This window comes from Colias eurytheme, chromosome 6 (genome assembly GCF_061535395.1).
Source record: "Colias eurytheme isolate Ceu_HAF_F1 chromosome 6, ilColEury1 Martin Lab GWU primary, whole genome shotgun sequence".
In the NCBI taxonomy this organism is placed as follows: Eukaryota; Metazoa; Arthropoda; class Insecta; order Lepidoptera; family Pieridae; genus Colias; species Colias eurytheme.
The window spans coordinates 10,293,827-10,320,293 of record NC_142985.1 but is presented as its reverse complement, the minus strand read 5'-3'; the positions used below and the strand labels follow the sequence as shown (position 1 = coordinate 10,320,293).

General features: G+C 29.5%; 2 protein-coding genes across 3 annotated transcripts in view; one reads left to right on the top strand and one right to left on the bottom strand.

Annotated features, from left to right (window-relative positions):
• The window catches only part of kcc (solute carrier family 12 member kcc), a 270,331-nt gene that overhangs the window by 84,062 nt on the left and 159,802 nt on the right, over positions 1–26,467 (top strand). The window lies entirely within an intron of this gene.
• LOC149907995 (monocarboxylate transporter 9-like) lies at positions 368–25,637 on the bottom strand. Its single transcript, XM_090103447.1, has 8 exons — positions 25,283–25,637; positions 14,607–14,733; positions 12,715–13,137; positions 12,119–12,464; positions 9,913–10,060; positions 2,825–2,969; positions 2,294–2,485; positions 368–610 (listed from the first exon to the last, which is right to left on the bottom strand). The coding sequence occupies exons 1-8, from the start codon at positions 25,391–25,393 to the stop codon at positions 462–464; spliced, it is 1,641 nt and encodes a 546-aa protein (XP_089959573.1). The 5' UTR covers positions 25,394–25,637; the 3' UTR covers positions 368–461.

Below are 26,467 nucleotides of genomic sequence, written 5' to 3'. Positions count from 1 at the left end.
TTTTGTATGTCTATTTTTAACATAATAAATAAGCTTAGCGATTAAAGGCCGAGCAATTGTGCGTAGATACATTTCATAGAACAATTAAAGTATCAGGCGCATAGAATTATCGAATGTATACAATATAATATAATATTAACATTAATTTTAATATCATCAACTAATAAAACTTTATAACCGGATCTGTCTTAACATTAAATATTTACAACAATAACATAATCGTATATTATCAATAACTTACTTTAAAATTATGTAACTTACCTTACGACGAATTTAAACTCAACATAAATAACAACATACATACACAGTCTTAATAACATAATCATTTTGCACTTTAAAACGTCAGTCCTATCATAATATATTTGATATATTGAAGGCGTCGTTTCGCCATAACGTACTTATTATATCACTTTATATGACGTAAATAAATTTGAGCACTCAGTTTTGATGTTATTTCTGTCTCATTGTTTGCATATTTGTGAGCTTTCTCGTCTTCGTTGCATGTACCTTATAACAGCCTCTACAGTCCAGGGTATTACGCAGAAGAAGTTGCACATAGCCAACATAATAAATGCAATCTTATAGCTGCCTGTGTAGTCTCGAATGAAACCTAAAACAACATATTTTGTAGTAAGTCGATATGTTATATAAGAACTGCGGCTTAGTGGTCGCGGTTTTGTTCTAGGCTTGATTATTTTAATTTATTGAGTAGTCGCTTGTATAATGTGAAAGTTTGTAATTTTTTTACTGATTGACCTAGTGTTTTTTTGTCACTGTCAAGGGTGTGGTTAATTTCAATATGTACTTAGTTTGGTATTACTGGACTGAGGGTCTTATTTCTTAAATGTAGAAATAGCTTTTTTAAATCTTTTTGAAATTTTAACGATGATGATGAGATTGATATTCTAAATATGTAGAAAAATGGTGCAGCTTAAACTACAAACAATTTTAAAATGTATGTATATGGGTTAAAATATCAAGTGCAAAATTAAACTATTATGCAAAAAAAAACCAACAGAATAAGTAATATTTTATGCTTTTATGCGATTATATTACATATTATCTTGAAAAGTCACATTTCTCTTACGAAACTGTAGCATTTAAAAAGCCATACTGTTGTAAACAATAATAATTGAGAGTAGTAAAAGTTCGCAAGCGGTGCTCAAGTGAAATTTAAACTTGTGCTATCTTTACGAGTAACAGAGCTTATTTCAAAGGATCTTCAAATATTAATAAAGAAGTTGACGCGATATGCCCAACTTCAGAGTGGCTCGCTGGGAAACCTTCCTACAAATAATATTTGTTATTACTTTATATTTAATCTCTGTACTCCATATTTACAATTATTTATTATTTATTATTTTAATTACAGTTTTATTAAGGGTGGCTCTACAAACAAAATCATACTATCAAAAGATCCGTATATGACCTCTTATTCCCTCTGTCAGTTTACGCCGTGAATTGAACTGACTGGCAAATTCATATAATAGGTACCATAATAATTAAGCATGGCCTGTTATTGCGATCATATTATGAATTTGCACGTCAGTTCAATTCACGGCGTAATCTGTCTGGAAATAAGAGGTCATAATACGGCCCCAGAATCTACAATATCATTGAACAAAAATGATGTGGTAAATTGATTCATTTAAACGTTTTAATTTTAATTTTTAAGGGTCTAATACAAGCAGGTTCTGTAATAGATAGAGATAATATCCAATTACTGCCAATCATTATGTAAAAATTTATTGAGCCTTGAATGTTGGTTTTATTCAATTTATTAGGGAAATAATGTATGGTAATGCTTCCATCAAAGTTTAAATTACATCTTTATGGTTCTTAGAAGAAATTCAACATATTATAATAAAGTTTATAGGTATAGTAGGTACTGATAGTACCGAAATTAATTAAACTCTTATTGATCATGTTTAAATCAATAGAGATATTTGTTGAATGCTATAATTTGTATGGGAGATAATATTATAAAGGTAATATGTAGAAAAGCAAAACAAAAACTTGTGTGTAGGAACTTTCTAGAACATTCCCTCGCGTAACTATTATATTACAGTTGATATCTTCTCGAAAATAATTAATCTTAACATCGCAAACAAAGGTAACATTAAATTGTTTGCTGGATAAATTCAAAAACTACTGAACCGATTCTGAAAATCATTCCACCAGCAGAGAGCTACGTTATTCCACATGGCAAGAGAAATGGCTTGGCATGGCTTATTTTTTATTCCAAATCAACCTTAATACCGGTAAGTGCAAAAAATCTATGAAAATTACTCACCAATCATAGGCCCCACAGTTAAACTGATGCCTCCAGCCAACAGCATGTATATTCCATAGGCTGGTGGATACCTCTCTATCGGCACATGCTCCGCCATCACGATAGGCTGGGCTATATGCACTAGAGATCTGAATGCACCCAGTAATCCGGTTAGGATTAGAAGCGGAGTGTATGTTGTGAAGTTTATGATCACTGAAACAAAGGTAGAAAGTTTGTAATGTATGGTTGGTTAAAACGTAGATAAATTTGGGATCCTATCTTTATTTTAAAATTGTCAATAAATTCAGAATAATTATTTAATGGATTATGAAACACAACTGAGAATAAATAAAATTATGTTTATAGTCTGTAATTGATAAGTCCTGTCAATCCATAGAGGTAACTGAAAACTAACCTTTTACAAGCCTTATTACAACATTAAATAAACCAAAGTGTTTATAGACTTAACTAGTATTATAGCATAGAGTATATAGACGGAACTATATGTATATAACATGTTTATAAAAAATATACAGTTAATTTGTAAATTACCCATTCTAAACATAGCAGCCAATAACGCCCCAGAATAGAACATATATCTGCTGTTCATTCGGAAGAACTGTCCAGAGATCCCCAGGAGAAGCCTCGCACACATGTCCGTAGCTCCTCCAACTGCTATTATATTTGCTATTTCTGACTGCAAACAAAAATAAACCAAAATTGAATTACAATAAAGTGTAAATCTGGAAAAAGAAACATTGTTCGGTTGTATAAAAGTTAAATAAATACGTGCCTTCTTGTTAAGTTACATTGTTGTATGTCTCTCATTGGGATATGAAATGAAATACAATTTTTACACCTTAACGTATTCATTACGAACCGAAAGCAATAATTAGTGTCCTAATTTCTATATCCTAGAAAAAGTTAAATAAATAAATAAGCCTTTTATTTCTTGCATCACCGCGCCGTAGAGATTTACAATGTAAAAAAGTGTGTATGAATAATTAATTTATCCAATGTTACAAATGTTACTATTTTGATATCTATGTCGCATTTTTTTTAAATAGAATTAGAGTTATATCTTTGAAAATGGTTTCTTCATTATAACATATTTAAATAATCAATGAAGTTACATCTCAGACAGGCAGGTTTTTGGGTCTTGTTCGTGACGTTTTAAAATATTTTCGCTTAACTTGATACATCTTACACATACTCTGATTATATGTGTAACGTTAAATTAACTGTTATATCATGATCTACTTTTTAACCGTTAAATATTATAAAAAAAATGTATAAAAGGCATGTCAAGTGCGAACATTGCTCCTGCCTTAGGGAGTCTCACTGTTCAAAACAATTAACGAACAATGTAAAAAAAAGACTGCTAATATAATTTTTTTTGACTTACCAAACAATTAGTTCAATGTACTCAAATAACGTGTGTGTATGTATTATAAAAAACAAACGAATTTTTTATATTTCCTGTTTCATACAAAAAACGTACCTGTACATAACAAAAGGAAATTACATATTATATGCTTTCCTTTAAAAATAAAACCTTTTCAAAGTGAGTTTCATATGACGAAAGCAACAAAATCAGAGAACTGCATACAAAACATTTGCCGGCTATTCTCCAAGGCAATTGTCGAATGTTAATTAGTATCTATATTGATTTAATTTTATTAGCTCTACATGCCATATCTTGCTTATTTTATTGTTAAATTCTACATTTTTCTATGTTGTTATTGCATGAATAATAGTTGTAGTTAATGCTGACTGACCCCGGATTTTCATCTTTTACGAGTCGAATTTCATCACAATTGGGACGTCGATTTGTGGAAATTTTATTATACCGCGGTTTCATTCTCAGACGGACGAGAGCTTTAACATCCTATTTACAGCATTTATGGGATAATTTATCAGAAGAAGTTGATTTAAATTGTCATTCCTAAAATTTTGATCTAAATCTATTGTGATTTAGCCGAGAAAACGTACCAAATAGAGACGCAAACTTTCGCATTCATAATATTGGAATGTATTAAAGTTATAACTACTAACACAATTATTGTGAACAATAGAGAACAATAGAGAACGAAACTAAAACATCCCCCTAAATATTTATATTTTTAATTATAAACATAATTTTAATTCCATGTTCATCAAATAGGTAATGAATATTCTCGGTACGTATACCTCGTTAAATGAAACTTGTTAAAGCGTGTGAATCTAATACATTTCAGGCGTTTCCACTAACATGCGGTTTGCAGATTTGGTAATAGCTACACTGAGGTTACAACCTCGCTATACAATTATAATAAATCCTCCAAAGTAGTACAAACAAATTAAAATTAAATGCAAAGAAAACTAATGTGCAATAGATTACACAGAATTTTTCAATAACTTATCGAAAGCGAAAGATGTTAATTTCTTTGTAATGAAGTAAACATCGATTTATTTCATCATTTATACTAATATTAACATTATAAAGCTGAAGAGTTTGTTTGTTTGTTTGTACGTGCTAATCTCAGGTACCTACTACTGGTCCGATTGGAAAAATTATTTCGGTGTTAGATAGTCTTTTTATCGAGGAAGGCTATATATCATAACTCTAAGACCAATAGGAGGCGAACAATGCCGAACCACGGAGCACAGCTAATAATTTATATTCCTCAGGACATTTCGATGGTATAAAATCTAATATTGTGTCGGTATAGTAATAAATTTAAAAACTTTTTATTAGTATTACATAGAATAACAGTGGAATTATTTCAGTATGGAAATGTATCTTGTTTACTATTATGAATGAATTTATAAATTTAAGGTCAAAATTAATGGCCAAATTTTGTTTATCTTTTAGGTGACGAAGCTCGCTATACGGAAGGCTGTTCCAACTTCCAAAGGTTTCTATGACTTATCAACTCAAATTTAATTACTGCTTTAATAAGGCCATATTATAACTACGTCATTCGTATTTATTAGGTTAGAAATTATATTGGGGCGAATTGGGGCAATAAAATATATGAGAGATTTTTTTTTTAATTTAACAAAACTGTTTGGATTCAAGAAAATGTTAATTATATAAGTTTTGTTATTAGCATAATATGTTTCCGAACGTTACAATTGATTCTTATTTTACGTAATGTTAATATCTACTGCTAGAAAAACTTTTAATTCAAAATTAATCGGATGTATCGTAACATTATTTAAAAATATCGTTCGCAAAATTATTATAGATAATATTTAATTAGTTTGCATAACTTGTAACATCTTAGAAATATTTAATCGTGAATATCATTAAATAAGTAGTTTGTGCGCGGTCAGTAACATCAGATGTTCCGAAACATTGCGCAACATTAGATAAATATAACAATTATAACTGTTTTTATACAAAGGCGTATTGACTTGAGAAGGATACAATCTATTTATATGAGATAATTGATTGTTTTATTTATAGAACACGCTGGCGTTCTAAGACCTAATTAATTTGCATAAAAAACACATGACTTCAGGAACTGCAACTATTTGGAGATCATTAGTTACAATGCTTTGATAAACAATACTGTAGATACGCATATATTTAAAAGTCATATTTGCCATACAATAATAATTAATAATTCATTAATAAATAAATTTTAATAAAATACAATAGAACCATCGTATAATTATAAATGTAGATCGCTGAATTTTGTTAATGTGATATTAATTGATCGCTGATTAAAATCTTAACGTTTTTCGTTTGTTTAGATGCAGTAATAGAAATGATAAGCAGATAAATTAATTATTATAAAATGTGACTTAATATTCGGATTAAATGTGTTAAGTTGTTTCGGTTACTAAAACTTGAAAACTATTCACAGTATAATAACTGGTTATTTGTGAATAATATTGCACAATGATTTTCATTGACTGTATCAGGGATGTGCTTTTATAATTTTAACATATTTATCAAACTTTTATCTATGGTTTTTATTATGTTTGAATAACATAAACAAAATTTTTAAATGTTAATTTATGTGAATAAAAACAAAATAATCTGAATTCGTTGAAATAATAAACTTTGTTTATCTTAATGCATTATTGCATTTGATTATAACTTCATTTCCGCATAAAAAGAACCGTGGGACAAAGATTTAGATAAGGTATAAGAGATTTCGTTTTAAAATAATCTCTTATCTGATCTATCTTAATCTATAAAATCAATAACATAAAATATGCTAATTACACATCGTTAAGATAATTTTGGCAACCCTATCTGCATTCCTCGCGGCAAAACCTCCGGAATACTCGATCGTAACCTCGTGTCTACACTTGCTCTGAAGGAGGTCGAACGGAAACTTCAAACCGAAAGAAAGTACCAGATAATGCTCGCAAATTTTGTCGCAGATTTAATATCTTTCATGGGCGTACTTAACCATTGATTGAACGAAATTTGAATATAAGTTTTGTTTATTTTTTTTTGGCCTAATATGGTTCTATTGGTGATTGTTCTATGAAACTGTGTAAGCTGACTCATATGTAGATATATTTGAGTAATTTGTTTTAGTTTGGAATATTGTTAATGACTTTTTAAAGCGTTATTTTGTTCGATACATTTTGTTGATTGTTTGAAGCTTATATACAATTTTCAAGTTGTAACGATTTGTTCTAAGAGTTATTTATTTATTTATTTGTGATTTATAATATTAATGTTACCAGTTGACATCAAACTTCAACATTTAATTAACTGGCGTTTATTTGGATTTTATTTATCTGTTTGATATTTTACGATTTTTTATGAGAATGACGCAAGCACATGAATTAAGTTGGAATATAATTATCTAATCTAACTATCAATAAATGTCAAGTATAGAGTACCTTAATAATATCAGACTTATTAGAAATTTAGATGAAACTATTTTTAAATACCTGCATTGAAATAAAATAAGATAATATCATCGGGTATACTGCATCGTTGTCTGGAATTTTTTGCCCACCAATTATTATAACGATGAACGCCTTGCTGGTTCACCTCTCATTAAAAACAATTCATATTTGAACTTTATTTTTTAGGATTATAATATCATTCGTAGCTTAATATGTACATATATTATACTATTATAGCATTCGCCCGCGGATGCGCCCGCTTTATCTAAAACTTATCAAATTATAAGCTAAGACTTTCCTAGAGAATCCACTGCGTACTTTTTAAGATCTACACATTCAGACACTGGGATTCTGGAAACGACTTTGTTTTTAACTATGTTATGGTAGCGATAGTAGACCTAAAAAACCTACTTAACCTAAAGAACACAATAAAAAAAATAATAAAAAAAATAGTTTTGTGGCAAAGGTCCAGACTCAGCTATGCTGATTGACTCGAAGAAGAGCAACAGCGCTGATTTTCAGTCTGCTCTTCAGGATTGAGGTTCGCCGCCAAAAAATCTGCTTACGTATTTCCCATCAAATCATAGAAAAATATGGCAATTGTTATTTAATATTTATTCACGATCAATACTAATTAATGTAATAACAAAGGGCTGACGAATTATTTGTGCCGTCGTCACGTGTATCGATATGAGATTTTATTATGCAATATTTGGTGAATATTTTAATTATAATGTCATTTAATATTGTTACATGATTATCTTTTAAAGTACCTAGTTAGTCATATGACGTATGACATTCCATTAACTTTGCTGTTAATTCGACTAAATCGGTTAATTTCACATTTAACTGTAATCAAACTTAATAAAAAATGACTAACGTTTCACTAGGTAATATACCTATTGCAAAGCCAAGTCAAAGACCTTTTCTTATTTGTAGCATCGCCGTTCGCACTTAAAATGCCGTTTTATTTTTTCCTCAATGTTACGTAACGAAACTGACCTAAATATTAACCCGAACATAATATCCATTGATATAAAAATATCTAGACACATTCAAGGTGTTTTCTGTTTTATAAATATACTAAGAATCAAGGACATTTCATAAACAAAACGAAAACCCCTGACTGTCTATTGGCCTCACTATTTGTTCATTCATATGTCTAGTTTAATTAATGGATTGATATCAATTAACACTGACTCATGTGGTATAAAAATTTCAAATATTCGCATAAATTTTGCGTCATTTATTCATTTAGTCTAGCGGAAGTTGAGTTCGGAAGGCATTTACTTTCACACTCTGTAGTGTTCTTTCTTTTTATCACTATGGTACAGAATTGATAGTAGTTTGTAATAAGGTTGTTTTGTATTATTCCTTTCTAAGGGATTAGGGAGATATATGTACGTATGCCTACATATTTCCCTTACATGGGAACAATAGTGCTGATATCAAAAGCAAATTTACAAAATAGTCAAAAATTCGTGGAGATTATTTAAATCTGTTTAATTTCTCAACTATCTACGTCATAATATTGTATAATAATACATAGTAATATTTAAAATATTTTTTTTTTGAAACTATCCTTGGTTTATTGTAATATGAGTCTTTCCGTAATTTTAAACCACAACCGAAATATTCGATTTGACTTCTTAATTGTTCCACTCGTGTAAATTGAATGTAATAATATTGCAAATATCAGGTTAGATCAATCACATTTATTTTGGTGTAATGAACTGCTAAATGTGTTTCTAAATCACATGCGAATATTTTTCAAAGTAACAATTTTACGGAATACCTACTTATTTAATTTTCATAAACCTGTTTTTTACATATTAAAGGCTAAATTAATATATATTTTTAATAAAAAAAGTTAACTAGACATTTTAAATTATTAAAAGGTGGCTCTACATTTAACTTTACACGGAATTAAATGGGGATTGTTGTTATATTCTGTCTAATGAAATGTCGAAATAACAGAAATAACCTATTATAATATTCTTGGTGTAACAATTTTTCATATTTTTTCAGTATGTCAGTCTATCCGTCTGTTTGTATTAGTTAATAACTTATTTAGAATTTTTTAATATTTGGAAGGATTCTCACAAACTACTATTACTAACACTATTAGATGTCAGTCTAAGGAGGAACATAGGTACATTATCATTTAGTGCGAATAAAATGTCAGATTGGAGGTATAAATAAATCAATGTAAATAAATGATTGTTTTCATAGAAAGAAGTCGATATGTTTATGGAAAAAAATAATATGTTGATTTTGCCCTTTTGAAAAAATATGTTCATTTATCTATATGTACCTATTGAATAAAATCGTTATGGTATGACATAAAACTCGACCGAAAAATGAAATTCCGATAGACAGACACCAGTGTCAAAGTTAATTATAAACATGTTATCGACGTCAAAAGAAGCAAGTATAAAACGATACATAATTTTTATTGAAATCGTCGGTGAACGTGACTTAATTTAATCTCACGTTTTTTTTCTGTATCGTTAAATTCTTAAATAGTTATGTAGAGTAACATTATAATAAATGCCGTTGTAAAATGACTATATCTTATTCATGAATCAATTATACAAATACACGTGCGTCATTCGTATGCATTTAGATAAATTTTCTGTGCGAAATTAATTTCTAAAAAAAGATCAACAATATGTATCTATAAAATGCGGTGATATTTACAGCAGACATTTAAAATCATGTTCTATAGATTAAAATATTTTGTAAACAACTATATATTAAAGTAAATCAATGCGACTCACCTTTGAGAGATTGTTTTTGTCCAAGAAAAGTGGTTCCAATGTAAAGAATGTAAGGTCAGCGAAAAACGACAGCGCCAGCCCGAAAATTATATTATCGAAGATAGGATCTTTCAGAAGAGTAAGATCAAGGAATTCAGCCACTGTTTGCCTAAAAATATGAAATTTTATTAATATCACACAGTAATTTTACGATTATATTAATCGCTTTATATTAGCTGGGTATGGTAGAAATTAATCTTATTTTTTTATTAATATCCACATTATAAACACACTACTAGAGAATATCTTTGGAATAACATTCTAAAGATACGACATCGGTTATTTGTTAGTGAGAATACATATTAGAAAATGATTCTGAGTTTTTCAAATACTTATGCCTGATTTCGTATTTTGATCTATAAAATCCTACTAGTATTATTTTGTATGATGTCATTGTGTTCATTATAGTTTCATACTTTATCAGCTGTACAAATAAAAACTTGCTTATTCAAACCTTATGCAATGCATAGATATGATAAGAATAAATAAAGAATAAGGATGTCATAATTTCTTACAAATAAATTTGGAATAACGTCGATGTATCTATGCTCACGCTATGCAATAGGCGCGAAGCGGCAACGTCGCAATTCATTCACAAAATTATGAAAAACATTGAAATTGTCTACGGTTAAGCCTTGGTGCTGTCATTTTGACTTCGTCGAATTTGTTGTGAAGTTTCATCATACGATGTTCTGTTTATTTATTTTTTAAATATTTATTGGAAATAATTTAAATATATCATTAAATATGCAAGCAAATGATAGATAACGCTATCAAATATCTGGAGAACAGAAGATAAACCCACCTTGAGATAGAGAGTTGCCAAATAACTGGTACTCAAAACATACAACTCCAGGCTTAGAAGATTTATATTTTCAACGAAAGTGTATATTATTGTGATAAGTTTAGAAATAAGTTTTATGTATGTATGGTTTGGCGCATGTTGTAAATAAATAAATCATTATAAATATCAAAAGGGTTTTTCATAATTTCTTATATTTTGACATTTCATACAAAATTTTCCATTTCAATAGGTACGTAATGAAATTATTAATTTGCTCAACTTTTTCTACTTCTCGTATTACTCTCATTGCTATTATCTCAAATTTAGATTGAAAATTGCTTCTAAAACTTGTAAAACACAGCATAATGTACTAAAAGATATGTTATAACTCGGTTATGTCAGACTTATACTAGGGTGGTAGCCGTAATAAGGACGGAATAGCATTAGTATGAATACTTATTACGAAGTTATACTAGGTTACATTTATTTCGTATTTATTTGTATGATTTTTCCTTATTCTTAGTTTATTCTTTGCATAAAATGTTATAACTCGTTTATTTGTACGGCTGTAAGTGTATACATCACGCAATGCAATAAATAAATAAAAGTAAGAAAACTAGCCATTTATAGTCATCAGATTCACACTTAATAAATTAACCAATAAAATGCTTAGATATAAATGAACAATATTTTAACGCAGTCGCAATAAATTATGTTTTTTAGTACATGTTTCATTTGTTATTTATGTGTCTGCTCAATTTATTTTAACAGTTAAATAAGATAAATAACTCCTAGTTAAATTATTACTTCCAATGAGCATATAAGAATATAAATCATTGATTGTAATTAGCCTAAGAAGAAATAGAAACAAATTATCTTGAGACGAAATTCGAAGACCCTAAAAAGCCTTAATAGATAAATCAACCCTCATTAGATCAGTTTTTGGGACTCTGTCGCATATCTAGGATTCCAATAAAGGGTCTAATAATTTATGGTTATCCGAACTCGTAAAAGGAAATAGATCAAAATAAATACTGGTTTAATGACGTCAATTAATTGATATTCAAAATGAGATACATTATGTAAAAATCGTAGATAGTAATGTAAAAATAGCATCTCGATCAGTGAATGGTGTAGAATCAGTGTCAGTCTATAATATTAGCTATAGTGGACCGTTCCAGTCATGTTCCAGTTATGTCTCGGCGAAACAATTTTATGTCTATACATAATTCAGTTTCTAGGATATATGTGTATCCTTGTTGTTCGTATTTAATATTATTTTTTTGAAAATATCTATGCAGCGTTATTCAGTGTTAGCATCTGCTTATTCAAATTTATTACGATTTAAATAATATTATTATTTGAACTAGTAAAGAGCCTTACCATTTACCTTCCTTATTCTTGATTATAGGCATGGGCGTAGATCCCATGTTGCCGAAGTTGCCCAAACTGGACACGGACGCCGCTTTATAAAGGTTCTCTATATACACATTGTCACTAGAGTTGAACTTGCCATCACTCTTGTCCGCCGGTATCAAAACCACGGGAATACTTAATCTCCTTGAGTCGGTCAACTTGGGAATGAATAAAAGCCCAGATCCTTTGTGGTTCTCTAAGCCTTGCTTTATGTACAAGTTCTCTACGGATCTCGCGTCTTGTTTTGTTCCGTTTATACTCTTCGGGTAGTCGAAACTTTTGCCGTTTTCTATCGCTGGCGTTGGTGGGATCACTGGAATAGAATTGCCAATTTATATCGTATTCATGTGTTAAATAGTTTAAATCTACATAATACATTTTAATGCTATGTGACAAGCAGGAAAAGGTAGTTTTTCTAATTGTAGTGGAGTGCCAGACATGCACGTTGGCCCGAGACTTTTTTATTAAATAATATTCTTACAAACACTTTATAGAGGCTAAGTCTGAATACAATTATTTAATACAGATTGATGATTAATTTACAAGTAATAAAATATACTTACAAACAATTTTTTCGCATGATTTCACTCGCTTCACCATATACCATTGTACTGGGTGCATAACTAATGCCCCGAAAATACTGTGAGAAGATATCGCGCACAAAATAGCTAACGTGCCTCGAAATCCATATTCAGTTATAGTAAATTTTATAAACAATGGATACACCATCGTTATCAATCCAATAGATGCCTTACATAGACTCAAATAAAGCACTTTTTTCCTTGTAAAATAACTGTTAAAGCTGGTATATGACACCGGAATAAGGAGGCCCATCCCTAACCCTTGCAAGAATCCATTTGTTATAATCAGTTGTGTTGTTGACACCACAAAAATGGCTAAAAATGATGCGAAAGTGTAAATAAATGCTCCGATAAGTCCAACTTGTCTTAGTGATAATTTCTTCAGTGCTATATTTGCGGAGAATCCTGAAAATAAACATTTTTTATTGCCCGTTTAAAACCATTGTACCTGCATATTTGGTATAACTTATGTTATTTTAAAATCTTTGTAAAATATGTTTAGTTTGATATATATATGTTTAACGGATTATTATATATTTTCGTTCAGTAACAGTTGCTATGTTAATATTTTAAAAGTTTAAAAAATAAGTTATGATTTATTCCCAATGTGGCCTTAACTCCTAGTATAATGTCATAATAAAAAACGTCAGTATATTAGTATCTAATAATTAATTCAAAGTATGACTAACAAATCAAATTAATTTTATATTTCTTTGAATAAATGTTTCGATTTATAAGATAATCGGTATTTTATAAGCATCTAGGACATAACAATGTGAAAAATGTGTGTAAATGTAAATTTTTATATTTACTTTGTTATGCGCAATTAAATTTTTATAATTATAGCATTTTGGTGACCTTTCCTACTTATTTCAAACTCGAAGTCATTACTTAGCGTAAAATAAATTTCTTTATGTATGTGTAATGTGAATAGTATGAATAAAATGCTCTTAGAATGCATTCATAGCTTAAAATATACGAATACAAAATTTTCATTGATATTTTCATAACATTAGCTTCATATTACTAAAGTGTAACAGCATATTAAATAATTGTTATCAATTTTGAACAAGAATTAGTCTAATCGTTTAATTCGTATGCATCGAGATGATAATACCAGTATAACCCTTCTCATAGTTGTTCCAATTTAAATTTACTTTTTATACACATACATTTGCAACATTCTAGAAACTGATGTGGGTGCAATTATTTGTTTAATGAAATGAAATCTCTAGGTTATAACGTAATGGAATTTTTATTTAAAACAATTTAAAATAAAAAGAAATCATAGACACACAAGATAAAGAATTTAAATGTTTACTAAGAAGCCGCGTCTAAGATAGTATCTCCCACCACAATAACAGACGAAAATAAAATTGCGCAAACAAAGTGCCAAACTAAACAAAAGGAGTGTCTTAATTATGTGATACATAATCTATACTAATATTATAAAGCTGAAGAGTTTGTTTGTTTGTTTGAACGCGCTAATCTCAGGAACTACCTACTGGTCCGATTTGAAAAATTCTTTCGGTGTTAGTTAGCCCATTTATCGAGGAAGGCTAAAGGCATCATTACACTAAGAGCAACCGGAGCGGAGCCACGCGGGTGAAACCGCGAAGCGCAGCTAGTATTAAAATATATCCAGATTCTTTACGACAGTAAGATTTCATAAAACTAAAACGTTACATACATTAATAATCTTAACACAAAAATTTAAAATCGGAAATACATATCGTGTAATTGTATTACAATTTTATTACAAACGCCATTAAATATTTTACTATTAACTACAGAATATAATATATATTAATGGCAGATTTATTATATTCTTCTTACTCTAGAAAATGTGAAAATGTAATGAAAGCAATATTTACCAGCAATAGCGAGCGTGACTTGGAACACTCCATACACAAGGGTGACAGCGCCGGTTCCAACACCGAGTTCGTCTAAAAAATCATTGTATATAAACCCAAATACGGGCTGGTGAGCAGTGCCAGCTATCTGCAACAAAATACTTTATAACTATCCAAAATACAGCCATAAATCATAATGTAATACTGTTTTTTGCGCAACTGAACGTTCGGCTGAATACCGTTACAATAACAAGTATGGAACTTTTTCTACATGTATGGAAAGGTAAACTAATCAAATAGTGAAAACATTTCACGGATATGTAATATTTGTTTATTAAATCATATTGTAATAGGCAGCCGAAAATTAAGGCATTCATACTAATATTATAAATGCGAAAGTAACTCTGTCTGTCTGTCTGTTACTCAATCACGCCTTAACTACTGAAGCAATTTGCATGAAATTTGGTATAGAGATATTTTGATACCCGAGAAAGGACATAGAATAGGTTTTATTCCGGAAATCCTACGGGAACGGGTTTTTTTTTTGAAAACGCGGGCGAAGCCGCGGGCGGAAAGCTAGTAATTATATAAATTCTAGAAGCTTTAGACTTTGTTTGTGTCTGAAATATGCAACATTTGATCACAAAATATTCTCGGGACTTATCTTAAATGATTAACGTGAATAGCAATAAGCAAGCCACTGAAGCATGCATGTAACGTCGACTTTTATTAACCGCTCAATTAATTAAATTAAAATGTAAATTCTAGAATCATATTAATCGTCCTTAATTTAAGAAAAAGCTTCAGCTCAACTAAACTTGTAAAATAGAATGTACTTAATATGCAAAATAAGCTACCGGCCCTAATTTCGTAGTGTACAAAAGTAATACGATAAGTTCAATCAATCGTGCGTCAATTATAGCTTTTTCTTAAATTAAGGCTGCAGTCTAGCAAAATTGCGTTTTCAACAAGTTATTTGACAATTTTTTCCCGGCTAATGAAATGATAAACTGAATTTTTTTTTCTTGTTTATCAATTAGTGTTATATACGCAATGCGCGTGAATTTTTTCACATTTATAAAGTTACTTTATGTTACCTTAATCAGGCCTTCAAGATAAGTCTCTTTCCCCCAAAATCATTTCGAGCTAAGTTTGTGCACTCACTACGTTGCAACCGATTACAATTTACACAATCTGATCAGCGCATTATTATCCTTATATAGTCGTTATTAAAAACTGCTGAATACAATTGCCGAAAAACTTATGATTTTCTTAATTAGAACGTTATAAATTCATTAAATTTCCCATTTTTTGCCTTACAAAATCTATTGATAAATACTGCTAAAAGTTATTTTTTCCATTAATTTATTCGAGTTGGTTGAAGACCAATGAGTATTAATCCTTTAAAAAATTTTTTTTTGAATTTTGATAATTCTTTAAATATTAAAAAAATATTTAAAATAATTAGGAAAAATCCTAGCGAATTTCTTTAGTCGCGCTCCTTGGGCCGGAGCGTTCTGACGTGTGCTCTACGCTCGATTTTCCTTCATACCGAAGTGAAAGTTGCTCTACTTCATTAAATTTAATATTTTTGTTAATTGATTATTTTTATCTTAGTTTTGTGCAAATATTCGTATTTTTAAACATTTGATTTCGATATGGAAAATAAACGAAAAAAATACGCGTGTGACTACTAGAAAAAAAATTATCTTCGAACATAAAGTTAATGAAACCAAATAGATTGCAAAGGTGATTGGCAACAATTTCTTTATTTTACGGGGTGTCAGTAAAGGGATGTATATTTCTTTAAAACTGAAGTAAGCTCATAAATTTTCTTATAATATAATTTTTTTGAAGTTCCAAAAATGTTTATTTTTCGTTTGAGAAATACGAAATATAATATAAACTTGTATTGAGAACTTGAACTTCCTAAGTTCATCCGGGGAAATCCCCATACGGGGAAAATTATTTGTTTACTCCAAAATTGATCCGAGGTGTTTTAATTTTTTCTTCTAGTCATTTTCAATGTAGCGGCATTTTGTTTGATTATTAATTTTGTAACTTAAATACAGGATGTTGGTTTTATATTCTGATCTTACAGACGCGCTGACAAATTTAGTCCGCCATTTCTAGTTTAGTCTACCAACTCTAAGTACCAATATTAAAACGAATGGATTATCATCACATCATCAAAACTCAGATGTAATGGAAGATCACAATAACATAGAAAATTCAGTGGGTGTTGAGAACTAAACAAACAGAAGTAACAGAGACGCGAAGAATAAAAAAAGAGGACGAAACGATAATTCGTTGATGCTTTCCCTTTTCGACGTATTGTTAGGGTACATCACCAATCTGCATAAAACAAAACTGATGATTCCCAATTGCTGATTAAAAATGAAAAACAAATAATCGACAACAGTGGTGAAAATTTGCTGATCACAATGAAACATCCTTCAGTGGTAGCAGATTTACTCATTTAAAATGTATCGGTGAACAGCGTAAAGGAGAGGAGGACAGGAAAACATTATGAATGTGGATGGTGGATTGTATACAGGGTGTAATCGATAAGTATGTGCAGGCGATTATAACGTTATTATTGCAGGTATCAAAAAACTTAAAACTGATATCGAAATTAATTTACCTGATGAGCAAAATGACAATAATAACTTTTTAAAAGTATAACGAGAAATATCTAAAAAATTTACTTTATACACTCCCATATCAAAAAGGGAAAATGGGACTAGTAGAAGTTAAATGTCTAATTCCGGCAAAAGACATGAATGCGGAAGATGCGGTTAAAAAAAATTAATATTTGAAATACAATGCAAAAAATAACACTTTTGTCATAGATAAGAATCATGACTATTTTTTCCAAATTCAGGGACAACTAAACGTTGCAGAAGCAGAAGTCTGCTTATTTGCTGTTTGGACTGGAGTGAATCATTCGTAAAAAATATAATATATAAAAAAGTAGGTATGTAACGTTTAGGCAAAATAAAATGATGGACCATTATCAAGATTTTACATAAATTGCCTACTGTCAGAATTGATTGATTCGAGACTTCAGCATTCGATGTCCATCAAGGACCCATCCTATATCATTCAAGCGATTGAAAAAAAGAGATAAATCCAGTGCAACCGATAAAGCATCAGAATGCTAGCAAAAGATTTATTAGGTTTATCAATATAAATCTATATATTATACATAATATAATAAATCTGTAGAAGACGCGAAGACTGACATCCGCGCGGACGGAGTCGCGGGCGGAAGCTAGTCAGAAATAAATATCTTTTGTTTTCATTTGCGTATTTTTCTATTTAATAATTTTTTAACACAAACATTACATTTTTTTTTATTATATAGGTACAAAATTTGTTTATCCGTTTTATTAGTTAAACTGAACAACTTTCACTAAGAAACTTAGGTCGAAAAAAATGTATAGAGTTATGCATTTTGTATGGAAAGCTTATTTTTTTTTATATTTCGTCCAAATTTCTTTGTAAAAGTTGATCAGTTATATAAACATGAAGTTGAAGATATCAATAGAAAGTATTCGCAAATTTTGTGTACTGATAAAAAAAAATCACCCGGTGTAATTTTCACGAAAATTGTTTCAAATTGTCATTTTTGGTACTTATTACGAATATTAAATTATGCATACGAATGATTTAATTTTTAAAAATTAAGTGGAGCAACTTTCCCTTAGTACATTTGTATTATTTACATATAGGATGACAGGATGCATTTGTTTGCACTACTAGACCAAGCCCTTAAGGACGTTTAATATGATTCTAGAATTTACATTTTAATTTAATTAATTGCGCGGTTAATAAAAGTCGACGTTACATGCATGCTTCAGTGGCTTGCTTATTGCTATTCACGTTAATCATTTAAGATAAGTCCCGAGAATATTTTGTGATCAAATGTTGCATATTTCAGACACAAACCAGGTCTAAAGCTTCTGGAATTTATATAATTATGCCTTAATTTTCGGCTACCTATTACAATATGATTTAATAAACCAACAAAATTTGCAACAATTACAACAGAATTATTCATATTATTTTCAGAAAAACCTTAATAGTAAAAATAAGAAACTAAACGCAGTACGATAAACCCTAGAACATATTATTATTATTGAAGTAGGAACATGACATTTATTTTACACAGTAACAGCTTTTAACAGTTACTCCTCTCCCAATGCTATGTTTAAACTATTAGCATACCAATAAAATACACAAGGCTTATTATAATAATTACAAGCCATTTAGGTATTTACAGAAAATATACACTAGCCTAGCAACTAGTCAACTACCTAGCTTTACACAAGTGTAATGTTATTTTAAGACACGTAGGAATTCCATTATATTTTGTGTTTCATTTTATCTAAATAGAAGACCATCTTATTTTGTTTAATCTGATGGTTCTCAGTTAAAGTATGAGGTAGACTAAGAACCATGTGATGAAATATAATAAGATAAAATAATTTGAGGAAATAAAACATGTGTGGTTATGAACACAAAGCTTATCTTAGCGTGTTGTGATAGTAGTGCGAAATAAATTCTATTTATATTAGAAATCCCTAGAATAAGATGTGCCAAACAACAACTTTGTTTAAATAATGGGTAAGGTATTTGAACATATTTGCAAATCAAATGTTGATAATTTCTATGAGGTGATAATACAAGGAAAAATGACAGTAACATGGCAATTTTTTCAAATGTAGGGAGCTTTATTCTACTCCAAAATATAATAATGTCACAAAATTAAAAACCGAACACTATTCATATATAAATAAAAATTGTAAAAAAAAAACTATGACGTCAAAGAATCAAGTTATACCTATACAACTTAACCAAATACCAATGATATAAAATTAACATTTTAAATTCATATTTTAACTACCTGGAATATGTGAGAGATTTTTCCGTACCATTAAGATTTTAGCTGAAAATAAAAATCGGAATATCTGAGTACATGAATATGGATTTATTATAATCCAAAACTATAATACGCAAATATTAACTAGATTTAATAGAACGAATGTATACTGTTGAAATATATAAAAAAAATTGTAGCAAGATTTGTTTTATATCTTGACGTGACGTCAAGAAAGGGTCCCTTTAATTGATTTTTATAGATACCGTCTAGTGAGCGGGTTTTATAGATAAGTCGCTCTTATACCTGTAATAGATTAGAACATAATTTATGGATTCTTGTATCAAGCTCTCATCTCTATCTCTTCAGCTATCAAGTTCTCAATATAATGTTAAGCAATAGTTAGAGCTAGGAATTTCGCCGCATTCATTAGCATTTTAAACATATTTCACTAATTAATTGGTGTACGATCAATTACTTTATAAATTTCCGTAAATCATTATAAACAAGCGATTGAAATGTATATTTAAACTTATTTGTGTTTTGTTTTTAATTTATAGGTATTGCATTATTATTAGTTTAAACCTTAACTATATTTTTATATAATGTAGATAACTATATTTTGATTAACTGTACTTATTTGAGTGTGACAAAAGCTTGCTACGTGAAAATGTGTCAGGTATAAGAAGTTTATAATCGCAAAACGATTACATCCACGGTATTTATTTTTTGTTTGTTTTACAATTGTATTTATCAACTTAATGGGGCAATTAAACTCATTTGTATTTTCTTTTTTATAGTTAACATATGGAACCACCACTAGGGTAATTCAATTCGTGCTTGTCCAGATTCTATTTAAAGCTCATGTGATGTTACTGGTCTTTTATTTTTATTGCTTGTATCGGCACCGTTATTACTATGTAAATTTGATTAGACCATGTATGGATATTCAATTTCTAAATATTACGTTTTCTTATTAAAGAAAATGTATTTAAAACGTAGGTTGTCATTGTATTAAAAACCTATTCAAATATAGTGTTTAATAATTATAACAGAGTGATTTAAAAAATAAATTAACGCGAGTAAATCCATACTAATATTATAAATGCGAAAGTAACTCTGTCTGTCTGTCTGTTACTCAATCACGCCTTAACTACTGAACCAATTTGCATGAAATTTGGTATAGAGATATTTTGATACCCGAGAAAGGACATAATATTATAGTATATAGATAGGTTTTATTCCGGAAATCCTACGGGAACGGGATTTTCTTTGAAAACGCGGGCGAAGCCGCGGGCGGAAAGCTAGTAGATCTATATATAGGTACAATATATTATTATAATTGTAATTTTATGTATGCTATGTAATACTATTAAAAATCATGTATCTTTTCCGTTGGAATTTTCATAATATATGTGCATACGAAAATTTAATAGACGCGTGCTTTCGATTTTTGAGTATTTATACGGTTATGGAATCAATATTAAGAATTAATAGTGTCCTAATCTAAATGCCGAGTTCTATCTTAATGCATTCATTCAATTTGGCTATGTTAATCTAATAGATATAGTTTTAAAGTGATAGAACTATAACTCTTCATCATTTCTGTAACAAAATAAAGAATCACGCAAGTTCAACGACCCGATATCATATTCGCACTTAGTAATTAAACATACATACACTACTTAATTGCATTTAATAGACCAAGTCATTGCATACAAATAATACAAGTGTAACGAAATAGTTAATACATTCACACCTCACTTCACACTAATCATAATGAATTGGTTAATTAGACGCATAGTTACGAAAATGATGCGGACAGACTGAGTTATTTTCCGCGTGTATTATTTGATAGACATTAATTATGTAGTAATAGAGACTAGTTCTCTATCATTGTCTAGAATCTAGATTAAGACACTAGATTAAGACAGATAATCACGTGATTGGACATTTTAGAATAATTTACATAATATTATGTTTGTGGTGGTAGTACATAGTAACTCAATGGTTTGTGGTTATGGATGGCCCTTACATGTGGTTCGGTGTTTCGTTTTAAACATGTATTATTGCGTCATATTACCTATAGTTTAAATAAGCAATTTCTGGCCAATAGGTATATAAAATATGTATATAAAAAAGAAGACAATTATATAATTTGACGACGCGGTTGGCGCAGTGGTAAAGTAACTGCCTACTGAGCCGACGGTCCCGGGTTCGATCCCCGGTCAGGGCAAATATTTGTGTGATGAACTCAATTATTTGTTCTTGGGTCTGGGTGTTATTATCTATATAATATGTATTTATTAAATATTATATTTATCGTCGCCTAGTACCCACAACACAAGCCTTAATTGAGCTTACTGTGGGACTAGGTCGATTTGTGTAATAATGTCCTATAATATTTATTTATTTATTTATAATTTTCATAAAAATAAATAGTTGAACGTTACTACTTACTATGAATCTATAGATGCCGTTATAAATATAAAGCTAGAAAGGTCTACCTATTTTTTGAATGCGCTAATCAGGAACTACTGTTTCGAATTATATTGAGAAACGCTACAGGCAGGTTACAAAAACGGGAATAAATAATTATTATAAGAGGAGACTAATTTGTGTGGGTCAAAACATCCATAACTAGTTACCAGAATAATGTCTAGAATTTCGTAAAATAAATGAAACTGTTACAAAAAAGTCGCCGAGACTCAACTACTTTTTAGTGTGAGGAAGTCGGTGACCTTTTATTATAAAGTTTTAACAGGATCAGCAAAGTTTTTAACTTCGTTTAGGCCTTTTAGACGAGGATATGACGTTATTCCGTCGCGGTCGTTATGTAACGTAGTTGTCTTAAGGATAGAATATAACATGCGATATATTTTGCGAATACATTTAGAACTAGCGGTCCGCCCGGCTTCGAAAAAAAAAATTATCGAAATCGGTACACCGTTTCACGCATGATGCCGGGACCAATGAAAAGGGGGTTTATTTTTATATATAATATATAGATAAATATGATAATATGAAATTTGGCATAATTGTTATTATTTACTTAAAAGGGACGAATGGAAATAGAATAAACGTTCAAGATAGCAAAGTAATAAGCAAAGTTTTTGTATATTATGTAAGTACATTTATTTCAATGAACAAACATTCGAAACTGGATCGCGTACCCGGAATAAAGTAGCTCATAGATTGGTCTAGAATCTAGACTACAATTTCTGACTAGATATATAATATTCTTATATTAATTACATTTGGTAGTACCTAATTGTTGATAAATACCACAGATCTTCACATATTCAGGATTAATACACATATCTAATGTTTGAAATATGTTACATATTATACACATAGTACCTATTTCACTACATAGTATAAAACAAATTCGCTTTCTCTGTCCCTATGTCCCTTTGTATGCTTAATTTTTTAAAACTACGCAACGGATTTTATTTAATAGAGTAAATGACTAGAGTGATTCAAGAGGATGGTTTTATATAATTTATTAGGTTTTAGACAAAGCGGGAGAAGCCGCAGGCGGTAAGCTAGCTAAATATTTGAATATCGTAAAACAAAAACATCGAACGGGAGTTATTTCAGATGCTCTACAATTAAGACAAGGAATAGTGCGTTTTCGTGTTAAAAGTGATTCAATGAATTGATTCATATTTTATTAATTACTGAAATGTGCATTAAATCTATTATAATTATATATGCAAGCGTTTATATTACATTTATCACTTATCTATCGAGGTAAATTAAGCACGAGATATATTTACATACCAATGGAATTGATATTCATTTCTAAATTAGTTTTAGTTTCTAAATAGGTTCTAGCAATATTGTAATCTAATTAAATCTGACTTACTATGTAATATTAATTGTGTGTTTAGATATTTTTCCTTCTTGAATTTATTTTGTTATGTTCCTACTGCAACGACGATATTTGCATTAATTTAACTGCTGGTTAATCTGATGATTTGAATGGTATAAATTATGTAGGTTTATGATTAAATTATATTTAAACGAAAATTTTTAAAGGAGAATTCTGCTAAATATTCGAAGATTTGAGTAAAACGAACGAATATAACCTCCCGATATTTTCTTTAAAGGCTTAAACTTCCAAAAATGTGATCACTTATAATCACCTTATTCTTAATAAATTATAATCGATATACTATTATACAATAAAAAACGTAAACACAGTGTTAGATAACGAGACTGCATGCATAAATTGTTAACTTAAGTTGATTTAATTTTAATGTAGAGCAAATCGCATAAGGTCGCGCCTATTACGGTATTTCAATTCATTAAACTTCTAAGACATTCCTCAAAAACATGTATCGAACCTTAACCTACATGTTATGATCTAGAAAATTGCTAAAATATTTCGTATTATTTACATAATATAAGGAAATTTGGCAAATAGACTAATCACTTAACATCAGGTTGCCCACCTGCCCCTTTGCTTGCTCTGACATAAAAAAACCTACACCTTAATTCTCCTTGTAGTACCTTTCGTTTGTGTCAAAATAGTAAGCCGCAGATGGATATTACGGGACATTCATTAACACAGAATGTTATTGAACCCGTTAAAATGTATTGAGAATAGTTAATTTTGATATATTTATATAGATAAATGTTTCATAGCTTAATTTTTTTCAAAATTTTTACTCTTTATAAAAATTAATACTTTGCTTTTGTTGTATGATTTTTAAAGCATAAATTGAATTTTAAACAATTAAAAATAACAAGTAAATTCCTTTAAACATCTACATTTAAGCATTGACTATAATAACTGAGATAGTCATTTATTGACTTGATTTTAATATTATTTTAAATTAATAAATTAATTTGGTGCAGAAAAAGGATTACTTCCTCTTAAAGTACAATTGATAATATTCCGCTGTATACGGATATTAATTTAAAGGTTAAATTATAAATTGGATCAATCATTAACCTAGATATCTTTGAGAATATATTCGTTTGAATTATTAAAAAAAAAACTTTACAAACGACATGCAATCCTTGTATTAATGAGGGCTAAAACAATAGAATGCTGATAATATGTATATTTCAATCAAGAACGTTAATATGATAAACAATGTGTTATATTTATATTTTATAACTCGTGAAATTTTAATTTATTTAAAATCGAGATTTAATGAAGGTTTAGTAAGAGGCATTCTTATTTAAATAAAATTGAATAATTTTTGCATTCAGCGATCAAATTTCCGGGGTCATAGTTTCTTGGAGAATTTATTTTTATGCTGATTATTCTTTTTTTAATTATTACTTATTTTAATATTATTCTAGCATGCTATATTTTATGTGAGGAAAATACAATAGCACGTCGTATAAAGAAATGTCGTTTTGCATATAGAGCATTTTTGTAAATTCGCATATAGGCACGCAATAGGCAATATTTACGTAAGTGTAATCTGCTGACATGTAGTAAAAATCCACATTTATCCAATAATACGCCTTATTACCTTAACGTTGAGGATCAATTTTAATTTTAAGAAAATTTAAGAGTATTACTTTCGTTACATATATTACTAAAAACATTGTAATTACTAGTAATCATTTTGTAACCTTTGCGTGTGTTATATTGCAGGAAACACTAGTAATAAAAAATGAAAATCCTAACTAAATGTCATCTAGTAGATGTTAATACATTTTAAAGTATGCTGATTTATTAAAGTTGTTTAACTTGTGAAACATATTTAATTTTAACTGACAGTAAAATAAATGACCACGTCACATTCTTGTATCTTATTTAATTGTAGTGTAAATGTGTTAAAAAAAAACTTACAAATATAACGGAAAGGCCAACACACACAGCGTATCCCCAGCCACCTTCGGGAGGCACCAAATCATATTTCTTCTCACTCTCACAACTTTCTGACCTCCTAGACTCACTCATATTAACAATTCGATACACTCGACCCTAGGAATCAATTGATAACGACAGACATACAACTTCTCTTTTATAACACGCGTGTGGAGGTCTTAAAACCTCTATAAATACAGTATACGTAAACAAATTACTTAAGGCTTAAATTATTACATTTATAACGTAAACAGAATAAGTGTATTTCCCAAACTTAAATAAACACGAGATACGATAGTTTCATTGAACGCGGCGCGCTGCCGGTACGGCGATGTCTTACTACCTTACTGGCTTGAATGACTATAAAAAATCTGTCACTAAGTAATCGAAAAATTCGTTTTGATCGGAATAGGGTGCTGAGATGTGGAGACCGATGATCTAGTTATCGTTCCGTGAATGGTCATTTGTGCATTACATAAAACGCACTCGAGATGGGCGCATGCTTCATTATTTTTATGAATGAATTAAAAATGTATTTTTGCGAAAATTATTAAATCTTTTGAGTTTAATATTGTTTCATTTATTTGATAGTTAAAATTCGAATGTATTTTTAAAGCGTACATTTTTTATACATTTAAAACACGTCATCGACCATCGTGAACAGTTATTGGTTTAATTACGGGTTGAATGGAATGCTTGTTTTTTGTGGACTTCTTTTATGATTGTTATCTTGAACCGATGGTCATTATAAATATTTTCACATTGTTACTAAAAATACACGGTTTATGTTACAGATTTAATTCAATTTTAACTATTTGATCAATGATTTTCATTAATAATTCGGTACATTTGATTCTATATTGAAGTACCTAAGTGCCGCGTGGTCTCAAACTTAACAAATTATATCTGCACTCTAATCAGGTAAAAATCGGTGTAGTAATTTTTGAGTTTATTATACAAATGGACAGACAGACAGACGTAACGAAGTTGTTTTATAATATGAGTGATATTTAAACCAGATTTGTATTTGCTTAGGAACGAATAACAAAACGATAACAGTTTTGGGAAAGTTGATTTACATTGTGATATTTGCTATACATATTTACGTAATAAATTTAATTTATTATCTCAATTTTGCTAAAATATTCTATAGATATTATTACTTTG